General features: G+C 32.4%; 1 protein-coding gene across 1 annotated transcript in view; it reads right to left on the bottom strand.

Annotated features, from left to right (window-relative positions):
- Supt3h (SPT3 homolog, SAGA and STAGA complex component) overlaps positions 1-13,452 on the bottom strand; it is a 470,425-nt gene that overhangs the window by 129,182 nt on the left and 327,791 nt on the right. Inside the window, exon 7 of the mRNA XM_027950427.2 lies at positions 1,016-1,091. Within this exon, the coding sequence (XP_027806228.1) occupies positions 1,016-1,091 (76 nt within the window). The remainder of the gene's footprint in view (positions 1-1,015; positions 1,092-13,452) is intronic.

The following is a 13,452-nucleotide window of genomic DNA, read 5'->3' as shown; positions in this document are numbered from 1 at the left end:
GATCTGAAGTGTCATTTACTTAATGTTTCACAGATGCATGCCAAGTTGTTAGTCAGATTGGAAAGTATATTTAGTTAGAAAAAAAATCTTTCAAAACATGTTTTCCTATATTTTTCTGACATTTACATGGGGCACTATTTGAAATGTGTCATTCATTTGTACTTTATGATCTATAAATGAAGCTCTCATTTTTTTCCAAATCAAATACTTTGTTATTATGACCAGATAATAGCTTTTTGTTTAAAGACATCATTGTTTCTATAATCCCTCAAATCAATGTCATGTGCTACTTTGTCATATTTTTAACTGGACTTTTCATCACACTTTCACCCTGACCTTTACCCCAAGAGCCTTAGTCATCACTGAACAGTTGCTGTGAAGATGTTTTGCTCCATAATCCAGTTCACTACGATGAGTCTTTATGTACTTTTAATAAGCTGGTATTCAATGATGGTTAAGCACTAATAATACTGGTAGGTCATTCATGTTAGGAGAGTATGGACTAATGAATGTGGCTAATGCTGAATGCATGCCACAGCAGGAGGTTAAAGACAAAAATGGAAAAGACTATTGATATGCTCATTTGTGGAAATATGAGTATGCATAAAGGCAAAGTTTGGTATTATAATTAATACTGGGGGCGTTTAAATGTCATGACTGTACTACTGGAGTCCATTGTGGATCAACTAGAATCAGCAACACTAGCATAAATATGACCAAGAAACTGGAAAAGAAATTAAAATTACCTTTCTGACTAAAGGTAATATGAATAATTAACATAACTCTGTATATTACTAGTGCCCTTTAAAATCTCTTAATAGTATTAATTGCAAAACAGTAGAATGTTGTAAAATCTTTAGGTTTCCCCCAAAATGCAAGTTGTTCTGTAACAGCAACAACTATGTATATATTAAATACCAATTTCTAAGGAATAAAGAACATGTCAGTTTTATGCATCTGTAACACAAATTTCTTATACATTAACATATAATTAAGTAGTTAAATGCATACTTACAGAAGCTTAATTGTCGACTTTCACAAAACTCTGCGTATTGAGCTGAATCCATACTTCGTGTCTGTCTTTCTGCCCTCTAATGAAAAAATGAAAAGACAAAACGTTTTCAAGGAAGTAGACTATTACATACATTTTCACAGCTAAAACTTAAGTTTGAAGTATTATTCTGCTTTCCTTACCCCAGGCAAATAAAGTTAAGTACTACCAAGTGCTACATTATATACCATGACACATATGATAAGTAACAGTAGCTGTGAAACTTGCTTCTTTTGGAAATAAAGTTTAAAATTTTATTTCTACTTCGTTATTGAAACTAAAACTAAAAGACCGAATTTCTTAAGACTATGTACTTCTAAATTTTCTTACTAGACCATCCTTTTAAAGGAAAAAAAAATGTTAGGGGATAATAAACCAACAAACCAAACAAAATATTATTAAATATTATTGTTCATCTGCTTTAAAGCTGTAATTTTTTCAATGTTAGTCAATGGACTCAGCAAATGAAATCCATATTTCCCCTTAGAACTTGGTGCCACAGTTAACAAATCCTTTTTAAATTGCAAAGGAAAAAGAAAAAAAGGTAGTAAACACAATACAGATCCTTTAATCTGAGTCCAGGTATGATTCAGAGTTTGGTATAGTTTCATTCGTGGGTTTTTGATTCAGTATAGCAGATGTTTGCTGCTTCATTGTCCCACAAGAGGTAGGATAATTATAATTCACCCATGGTTTGGTGGGAAAGAATATGACCACTTCCGCTTCCTTGGTAAGGAGAGCATTTTGAAATGAAACAGGCTGGTACTTCTTGGAATGGGTTTCTGGCCTGTAGAGGAAAAAAATCCCTGAGATTTAATTTTTTTTCCCTGCTGTGGAAGGACTTTTAGCAAGTTATCTTTATCACAGTTGTTGGAGCACATAAGGACTACTTCCTCTAATGTCTGTGGATGTTTTTGTATTTTTAAAACTGAAGTCATTCTTTTTTCTTTTTTTAAATTTTAGTGGGCAGTCAATTTTCACTGATAACATCAGCTGATAGGCTGAATAATGGTGTACTAGCTAGAGCTCTGCAGAAAACAAGGATAGGGTAGTAGAAGTTATAGTGAAAATTAGTAACTACTGTGGTTCCTTCTAAGAACACTGTTTATTCCCTTCCTTATCTTTCCCCCCCTTGCCCTCCTTCTCACTTATTTTGCCATGCCTCCACCCACCCCCATACTTATTCACAAACATACACATGTGCAGGCATAAACCCAGATTTCTCATGTTTATTTACCCTCTAGGTTCAAGTGTCTTTTTGGAGCATATATAAGCAAATATTTTACATATATGAAGTGTACACACAAACACATTTGTATATGCAGATGACTGCATATGTATTCTCTTGTGTATGCATCAGACGTACCATCCTTAAGGATATATTATTGGGTGAATATTTGTATACTTAAAAATATTTTTGATACATAAATGCATTATTTAGTTTTGACCTTCTTTCAATGTATCTGACATGATTCATGATTGCTGATGGAAAACAAAGAAAGAATGGGAAGATATGTTTGTGTTTTGAACATAAAAAGTAATGAATACTTTTGAATGAACAAATGCTATCATTTTATTCTACAGGGCAAACAATGACTATCACCATAATGCAACCAGTCTTTAATTATCTTTGCATTCCTACATAAGTTCTCTGCAGTTCTACTAAACAGCCTCATCTACATGACACATTTAGACAAAAAGGACTTAGATAAACTAGCTGTGGAAAAAGAGAGAAGGTTCCTAAATGGATTCTTAATGTTTTTTCTTCTACCAAGTTGGATAATCAAAAGTTGGCATCTGTACACATCCTTAGATAGTTCATGTATCTGCACTAAGTGATTCTAGACATTTAAATCAGGAAAACTTATCCTAAGAAACTAAGGTTGTCAGGATGGCCAGCTTTGAGTGAAATATTTAACTAGCTGGAACATTTTTGGACTTCAATGCCTATCAATCTGATTACATTTCAGAGATAGCTATAAACATCTGAAGGGTTTTCAATTGTTATGGCTAGTTTCATTCTATTCAGAGACCCTCTCCAGTGCCTAACCTCTTTTGTTCCTTAAACATCTTTATTCTTTTAATTCCTCCAGTATTTAAGCCTTGATCTGAAGGGCATCAGGAAGTTGGCCCCAGAACATTCATAGAAAACCATTTATACAGCACCTAGCACACAGGAAATACTCAATGTAAGGCAGTTGACTCAACATCAAGGATTTATAGGCATGGTATACTATAGCTAGAAAGTAGCTTAAAGTTTATCTTATTCAATCCTCTTCATTATAAAAAGACAAGGAAATTGAAGTTCAGAGAGAGATGATTTGCCAAAGGTGACTAACTTAGAACTGAAGCTGAGGACTTCCAATTCCCAAGATAACTTATTGGAAATATAAAAAAGCTATTTCCAAACAATAGTAATTTTTTACTCCAGTATCTTCCTTGGCTGTTCTATGACCAGGAATCATAGGAACTGTAATCAAATTATATGAATTATAGACAGGGTAGGCAGCTTTTAAACCAATGACCCATTAAAAAAATCAAGTCCCTGAACATATGTTAAATAAGTCTAACTCTTATTTTTTGTGGTATGCAAATTTCCTCTTCATTTGGCCTCTATTCAGATCATCCATTCAGACTCCAATCCATACTGAAGTGCACACTGGCAGCTCTTTTCTAATCTTGGTACTGTAAGAAATCTCTGGACAAAGTACAAAGGGAAAAATAATCATAAGCCTACTGTAAGAACATGATCAAAATAATAATGCCTCCTCTTTACAAAGAACAGCAAAACCTCTAAGACAGAAGTTTTAATAACTCCATTTTATAAGAACACTATGATTTAGAGAAGTTAACAACAACAACAAAAAAACTTTCAATGTTTATAGTTAATGAAGAGACAAAGCTAGAGGTAAAACTTAGGCCCTAAGTACACAAAATTTCTTACAAAAAGAGTTAGAACCAGGTATGGTTGTGCATGCCCATAATCCCAGATAATAGGGAGGACAAAGCAAGAAGATTGCAATTTCAAGGCCAGCCTGACAAAACTTACCAAGACCGTCTCAAAATAAAAAATAAAAAGGGCTTGAGATGTATGTTGTTTAGTCAAAGAGTGTTTGCCTGTCATGCACAAGGCCCTGGGTACAATTCCCAGTACTGTTAAAAAAATAAAGAAAAAAGAAAAACAAGAAAAGAATTACATATATCTATCATATTCACTATAATGAATTTGTATTCCATTTACGTTCTAGCTTATTCTGAATCAAGTATTAGAATACCAACTTAATTTTAAAAGTGTCACTTTAAAGGGAGTTATAAAGTCCATCTGACCATTCTATAGGGTCATGAAACTTGAATAAAAAAGATATCATGTTGCTAGAATATTAAAAACACAAATCTCCAAAGTAAAAATCACTGAAAATTTATAGCCAGTTTATCCCAGCTTTATTCATATTGAACATTTTCAAATCACACAATATTTTCTTTATCTCAGACTGTCACATGAATGTAAGGTCATGATCAGACTGGTGATGGTGTTCTATCTGCAAATTCACTTTATCTTGTGCTTAATGTGTCAACTATATCCACTCACAGGTTTCTTTAGGTGCCAAAAACAGTTTTCTTGAATCTTCCAAAAAATACATAACATACTCATTCTTTCTGTAATTAAATCTTATTAGTACTGCAATATAGTCAAGTATTGGATAAACTACTTTTGGAAGAATTATTCCTAAAATTTCCTTTAAACATTCAAAAATATTTTAAAAATTTAACAGAATAAAAGAGATAGCTATGAGAATAGCTATGTTACTATATTCTGACTATCAAGAAGTTATAGTGTTCTCTGGTTATTGTAAAACAAACTTAGAAGGCAGGTTTCTATACAGATGAACTCATTTTCTAGGTACTATCTAAATGAAAACAGTAAAGGAAATATCCCTACATATATAGTACTCAGAATAAGTTTTTCAATATCTTTAACATAACAGATTTTCAGTATATATTTTTAAATATGAACATTCTGTGAATGGTTCTAACTTTAATTAACATGAAGTTGCTTGTGTCTTTGACAATTACTTTCAGTGAGGACAATCACCATTTGCTCCCCATCAATAATACCATTCTGATGGTTGATGACTTGTACAGTGTATACATTTAACCTCTCTGACTGCTTTCACTGAAGCATATTCAACAGTTACAGAAGCTATGTGCTGCCATATCTCTTAGCAGCTTCTCAAGACCTATGACATTCATCTTTCTTCAGTATTAGAATTAGAGAATATATGTGTCAAATCAAACTGAAAGTTCATCTGCTTTCACTTCTGAGAGGATTTTAGTTCAGAATGGAGATGATTGAAAATAATGGATTATACAGTTTTGATCTATACCCAATGTAGCTAAAAATATTAGTTAAGGTGAACGTAAGACTTTTTAACTTTTTAATGTATTTTGAGATATCAAAATTGGGCATAAACCTCATCAGTATGTTTAACTATAATGCACCAATTTAAAAATGTGGGGGGAAAACTCAGTTTGCTATAAAATGCAAGATCACTTTTAGTATGTGGCCATCTTTTACTTTTCAACTATTTAATCAATAAAGATTATGTCAGAGGGCTGGGGTTGTGGCTCAGCGGTAAAGTGCTCGTCTAGCATGTGTGAGGCCCTGGGCTTAAACCTCAGCACTACATATAATAAATAAAATAAAGGTATTGTGTCCAACTACAACTAAAAAATAAACATTAAAAAATATTTAAAAAAAGATTATATCAGTACCTGGCAGGGGGAAGATTGAGCATAAATTGATTATAAATAAAAATATAGGTATTAAAATCAAACTAACATATTTAAAAATGGCTTAATAGCTTTAAAAATTTTAATCTCAATATATTGAGCTAGTAGTTGGGGAAAATTATGTATATATCCTGTCCTGGGATAAAATTTATGATAAGAAAAGTATCCTTTAAAAAAATAATATAGTATTATACAGTCTAATTTCATGTTTAGTTGTAAATTCACATTTAGCATAATAAGCTTTTGCTACTGTTTCCCTGTAAACAGGTTCTGGAATATCAAAAATGACAAATAACATAAAAAGCTATGTAAGTTTCTGCTCAAACTAATTATTTAGATTAATAGAAGATTAAACACCCCCTTTAATTTTTTCCTAATTGAGGATGCTATAACTCTTTTCTGTGTGTTTTTTTTATTTGACTGTATACATAAAAATTAGCATACTAGGTTAGCATGTAAGATATTTTTTATGTATTCTGAATAACATTCCTAAAAATTCTCAGAGGTTTATGTAATATCCAGATGAGCTGAAAAATGTATAAGGCAAACTTATAAAGATATCCATTAAATATTTTAGTCATTTCAGGTTAAAACCTCAGGACCACTGCCTGGAAAATATGTATACAAAGCATTATTGCACAAAATCTAGCTGATACTTTCTTTTTGACTTTGAATTAGAATTGTAGATCTGTCCATCTTGGCTTAGCCAAGATCAGGTTCTCAAGTGGTCAAACACGCACACTCAACAGAGCCTGGTTTTACTTACATAATCTGAAATTCTGGTATCTTTAAATGAAAATCTTGTGAAAAGGGAAGCCTGTCAGTGCAACACTCCTCATAGATTATGAAATTGTATGGAACAGCTTGTAATCTTTCTTGGTTGCTATTATGTGACATATTTAAGTTTTCAGTGAAAATGAAATACTTATCACAGGTTAAGTCATCAATTAATTCCTTTGAAGCAAGTTCCGTTGTGCTACTGTCAAAATGTATCTGAAATAAACCACATTCATCATCTTCCACCTTAACTACTACCCTTCTGGTCTCAATTATCATCATCATCTCCCCTGAATTACTATAACAGTTTCCTAAAGGGTCTTCCTGCTTCCACTGTACTAGCCTACACTATTTGCCCTTCAAGGAACAAACACCAAACACTGTTTCAGACTTCAAAACAGAGGCCGTTTCACATGTGAGACTCACAGGATGATCATGATACCAAAGGAACAACAAATCAGTCAGAGTAATCTCTTACAAATATGAATCATGTTGTGTTCTATCAAACCTCTCCTTGGTTCTAACATCATGGCCTATTGTGAAAATGGCAGGCTTATCTGTAGAACACTTGGGAAAGAGAGCTCCTACTACACAGACCAGAGCACAGCCACTGCATTTAACTCTTATGAGTCAAAACTCTAAGACCTCCCATCACTTCATCTTATACTTTTTCTGAGAGCTACATTACTGTTGCCAGAAAAGTTAATCAACAGCAGAAATAGTTGCCTCAGAGATGTATTAAGATCACGAGTTTATATCATGTACTATCTCTATAATTTGTTGATAGTTTGACTCTCTTTATATTTGAAAATCTATGTAGTAAGCCTTAAGTATTCTAACAAAAAAGGTATCTTCGAAGATGGTTAAATTATACAGTAGGAATTTTTAACTAAAGGAAAGTACTGTTGCAGATAAGCTGAAAAGGAAATAGGGATATCAAAAAACTTGCTTAACAGTAAATCTGAATCATGTTTTAAAATTTCTAAAAGAAAGAACTATAAAACTATGAATAATGAAGGCTATTATATTATGCGTCACTAAAGAAATGAAGTCACTAATCCTGGAAAAATTCTCAAGGGAATATATTACAGAGGAAAAATAGGCTTTACAATTTAACAACATTTAAGTTTAGAAACAAATCAAGTTAATTGTTTATTTCCCTAAAAATAATACATTTAATCATATTAAATCTAACATTTCTTTTCTCATAATTAGCTGAGTTGTTTTCATGAGTCAGAGATGAGTTAACTCATCCACAGACCTTGCCACAGAAGCTGATCCAGCTAGGAGCATGAGTTCACATAAAAAGAAGACAAGGATTTCCTGATATGGCAAGACACTAAATCAATGACTAACATTGAAAAAAAGAGAAAATCATCCTTTCATCAAAGAATACAGCAATAAGCAAAATAGTCAAGACTGCTTTTGTTTCAAATGCAATAAAGAGAAATCCCCAAATACTTAACAAGAAAAAGCAGAATTGTCTACATCTTCAGAAAATTAATGTCTATTTTCAATTCTTATCTTAAAAGTATACATAGATAATTTTAAAACATTTTTTTAAAAAGCTAGAAACCATCTTTAAAATAATTGAGAGTGAAAAACTCTAAAAGAAAGAGTTCTGCAGAGACTGATCTGAAGAAAGCCTGTCTGTATTTAGATTCAGTATGGGTATTTCAAGTAGCCTGAGCACTATGGTTGCCTCCTGGACTTCAAAGAATGTAGAATGGCAAAATCCCCTGGAATCAGACAGGCAAAACCTGTAATTATGGTTATTTAACAAAATGGATTCTGTTAAGATATTTGATGATGAAATTCCCATCCTCTTAGAAGTCAGTGCCCAAATTTTATTCTCTTTTCTTATGAGTAAATGTATTATAACTGTTATTTGATTAAATGTCAGTGGTCATTAGGCCCAGTACTTAGGTAAGAAGGCTTAAGGAAGGCATGCCAAGGGAGTGTGGAATGGATTCCAAAGATAGATGAAGAAAGGAGAAGTGTTTTAGTGACTAGGCAATGTGAGGTAGTATTCAACTTAAATAAAGGAACTGCAAATGCTTTAAAGAAGCAAATGACAACTTTGGCAGTTAGAGAAAGGAACAATTAGAGTTAGTAAATGGGGGAAGTGAGGAAGAATTATAGCACAGAACAGCAACATTTTAAAATTTTATTTACTGCTTTATGTGTCCATCCTCTGAATAACCGGCAGCTAGGAAGTTCAGCCATTATATTTTCATTTTATAGATGAAGAAACTGAAGCTCAATGACTCTGACTTTTTAAAACAACTTTTTATTTCAAAAACTTTTCAATTTACAGAAAACTTCAAATATAGTACAGAGTTTCTGAATACTCTTTGCCCAGCCTTTCCACCCCAATCACATCTTAACTGATCTTGCCAGCTACTCAGGGAAAAGTCTATTTAGTAGCTGCCTAAGAGTTTTTGTAGCTTTTCATCAAGTAAGACATTGCTAGAAAGAGTTAACATTCCTACTTCAAAACCAGTGCTCTTTCTACTAGTCATTGATTCCTAAAAGAAAACTCCTTATTCAGATATAAATTTTTCTATCTGAATAACTAAAATTACCCGAATTATGCAGGAAAACACTGCGTTATAAGCATGGTTTCACCTACCTAGGATTAACAAGCAAGCAGGGTACGAGGTAAGTAGGAAGAGGAGAGTTTCATTAAAGCAAGCCAATAAACATAATGATTACTGGAGTAACAGATTTCATTATTGCATGGCTCAAATGTTATAAGTGGATTAAAAACAAAAGAAAATAAAGCATGGACAATATTCAAATGAGTGACAGAAATCCACACAATGGAAATACAAACTGGTCAAAATAATGAATTAAGATTCTTTATAGAACAAAAGCTATCTTCTTAGGATTCTTTTATATTGGTGTATTCCTGGTACATTTACCATGTGATAAACTATGATTTGATTTATACATAACTTTGAAGTAATACTCCTATTATACCATATCAGGTATCCCATAAGTATAGTTAAATGAGCATGCTCTGTTACTTTGCATACCTTCCTTTGCATTGTGTTCTTTAGAGGAGGTAGAAAAACAGATAGCCCAGATGGTACTTATTCATTATGTCATAATATTTTAATTTCACAAGTAGCAGGATGAATATTTTGATTAACAAAACAACACCAAAAATCAAATCCTTTCCCCCACATTCTTCCAGAATTTAAGAGACAGGAAACATACTAAGTAATACTGAATGATTTGTTCAACCTTTTGATGTTAATAAGTCTTAACAAAATTTGGCATAAAGAAGTTTCACAATTTATAAACTTATGAGTTTAGTTCACTAACAAAAATGAGATATAGACTGTATGAGAGAACCTAGATTTCTATTAGCATCAGGCAAGAAGAATCCAAATACTGCCAAATTTATGGGAACTGCCCAAATCTTTCCATTTATCAAACTGTTAACTAGCACAACTTTTATATTAGACCATGTCTCCTTCAACAACTATTTTCCAGAAGTAAATATATTCTTAATAATCTAAGGGCTCATTCACAGGTTTTATTAGTTAATACTTTTTTTTGTTACATACACTCTAATCAAAACTTGTAGTTACTTAAGAAAGATAGAAAATTGACTTTTTCTCACACAAATGAGTTCTGGAGATAACCATTCAGGCGTGACATATCACACAATGAAGTCAATAAATCCTCAGTCTCATCCACCATCTGCTTTGATATTTCAGGCTGTGGCCTTGTTTTCATGATTCATATTGGCTTCTTAGCTCTCACATCTGCATAACCCAATCAAATGTACAAAGGGAAGAAAGAGGGTAGACTACTTCTGTTTAAAAAAAACTGCTAGAATTTCCATTGAACTTTTATGCTTACATTTCACGGGCCACAACTCAGTCATGTGATCAAACCAAGCTATAAGGTAAAAAGAGAAATGTGGTAGTTTTTCTGGATGGCAAAATATCAAGTTACAAATCAGATTTGTTACAGAGGAAGAAAGTACAGATTCTGGGTGGCTGGTAGCTATCTCTGTCATAGTGGTATGATACAGGTTTAAATTCATTACATTTATGTGCCATATTGATTTCCAGAACTGATCTTTAGCAGTCAAAGGAGCCTGTAATGAATTTAAAGATAACTCTCTTTCATCGCATCATTCAACATTTTTTTAAATGCAAATTATTTTATGTAATTTTAAATTTCATGAAGTCCTTTCAGAGGGCAACATTAAGATAAAATAAATACCCACTAATATTGCCCTAAATTCAAAAAGGCTTAGAAGTGCTAGTCTGGAAAGAAACTAATTTAGTTAATTTCAATCTATTCAGAGCTCACACAGAGGATAACAATTCATGAAAGGTAAGTGATATAAAAAGGGACTTGACAAAGAATCACTCCAATAGGTTCTCAAATATTTTGGCATTTTTCATTTATGCATTTTTATATAAGTTCCAGTTGGCAGAATGGACCATTGTTCTTGACCTGTCCTATTCTAACCATTTACTGGAAGCTGAGATACAGCTAATGAAAAGCCATGGATGTCAAACTTCATAAAAAAAATAAATAAATAAAGACAACTATTGAAGTAAATGAGGAGTGTGTGAGGGCTAAAGTGATCCCAAGAACAAGAACTTGAAAGTTAGAGAGAATGTCTTTAGAACTGGATAGAAATAAATGCAGGATGGATTTTAATGAAGAAGCTATAAACCTGGAAAATAATGTGTTAGTTGGCAGATTGATTGATTGATTGATTGTACTGGGGATTGAACCCAGGGTCTTGTGCACAAAAGGCAAGCACTCTCCCAACTGAGTTGTTTCTCTAGCCCACACTTTGGTTTTTAATGAAAAGCTTAATATTGCAAAAAGTTGCATACTTCTCAAGATGAAGTTTTATTTTGAGGAGAAAGATGCAAATAAAAAGTATATAAGATGGCATTCAAGATATATCTGCAAAAGAATAAGTAGGGTACCTCATAGGGTTAATATAATTTGAACCCAATCTCAACAATGCTGAACAGAGATCACTAAGTTTTAATCACTATCTAATTGCTTGAAATATTCTTAATTAAACATTATAAAACCACATTATACCCTTAGAGAAACATCAGAGTTAGTGGTAATTAGAATGCTGATGTGGGAATCAGAAGACCTGGGTACTAGGTGTTGGTTTTACCTCTAACACATCATAGGAATCTAGTTAGATTGCCTCATCTCACTGTGACTGGGTTCTCTTTAATAGAATTCTGACATTTTGTGGTTCTGTGTGTATCTTGTATCTCAGAGAAGTCCTGAGATCTTCAGAAATATCTCATAGCCATTAGTCCTAAGTTATAAGACATCAGAGGACCTGTTCAAATAGATTCCAGTTATTTTCAACTATTCTTCATATAGAAGAAACTTACTGAAAGAAGCCATCAGGTTCTTAACTTTGGGAAACACCCAGATATTTCAAAATTGTGTGTGTGAATCATTTCAACTGTGGCAATGACACATCTATGTAATCTACTGCATTATCTATATGAGTCTCCTCTCACAAGGAATGTTTTTTCCTTTTGATTTAAGGTATCAGGATGCCTTGAGATACTGGTAATGAAAGAAAGAATAGGCATTCATCTGTACTTTCATAATAGATAACAAAAGAAAAGAGAATTCCAGTACTTTTTAATCAGGGAAATTAAAACAGGATAATCACTACCAAATCACTTCAAATAGCTTCTCTTCAAGATGGTCATTACTAAAGTGAATTAGGTCCAATGTAAGAAACCTGAAAAGATATACTAATGAACTCTTCAAAAGGCAGAAACTATCATGTGAATCACTGAGAAGCCAAATATGAAGTCTATCTTTTAAAAAATAAAACATACATTAAAAGCTTTTATCAAATAGATATTTTTAAGAATAGATCTAAGAATTCATAGTGCTCAGAGGCACATCAATGTTCTTTGAAAATAACTATGAAAATAAAGTTTTAAATGGATGTTTGAGTCACATAAGCATGGAAAGAGAAATCCATAATCAAATAATGCCAGTTATTTATAAATCACCATAGCCTTACACTTTTTTGTTGTACTCGTCTATTCAGAGTGACCTGTTAGATAAAAGGTGAAACTCTACAGTATAAGAAGTGCTTTGGTATTCTGATTATAAGGAAATAAGAGTGAGGCTTTAAAAATGTATGTTAAGTTCAGTGAACATGTTTTAAACTTTCTGTTTTCTAACAGCTAACAAAGCAATAGGTCTTAGAGAACATGTATGCTTTTACCTTTATATACTCCTTTAGAGAAGCACATCCTATCCCTTAAACTGAACAAAGAAACAAAGAATTAAAAAAAAGAGCCCTACAAAGTCCCTAATTAGAAAGAAATATGATTTGGTGTGCTTGTAACATTTTAAAGAATATATTATGTGGGAAAACAAAATAAACATTTAACCTGGCAAATAAAAATGAATCTGTGATTTCAACACACTTGGCAAACAGGTAGAATTAACATGCAGAGAATTAACATGCAGAGAAACTAATATAGTATTTAAATATTTGCTAAAGTAAAATAGTATTTAAAATAACATATTTGAAGAAATACTTTTATTGAAATGTTTTATAGTTTTGGTGAAAACATTTTTTAAAAGAAATAGTTGACTAGAAGCATATTTTAATTGCTGGTTGTCATTCTGTGAACTTTAAAGGGAGTCTATATTTACTCCTCTAGGAGTCATTTTCCTTTAAATATCCCTTGTAATTTTTTAAAGAAAAATAAATTTCATCCTATGCAACATAGCAAGACCCTATCTTGGAAGGGGCAGCAAAAAAAAAAAAAAAAAGCAAAGGAAAGAAGGAG

Source organism: Marmota flaviventris, chromosome 6 (assembly GCF_047511675.1).
Source record: "Marmota flaviventris isolate mMarFla1 chromosome 6, mMarFla1.hap1, whole genome shotgun sequence".
NCBI classification, from domain to species: Eukaryota; Metazoa; Chordata; class Mammalia; order Rodentia; family Sciuridae; genus Marmota; species Marmota flaviventris.
Note: the sequence above shows the minus strand (reverse complement) of the source record. Positions and strands in the feature narration are given on the sequence as shown.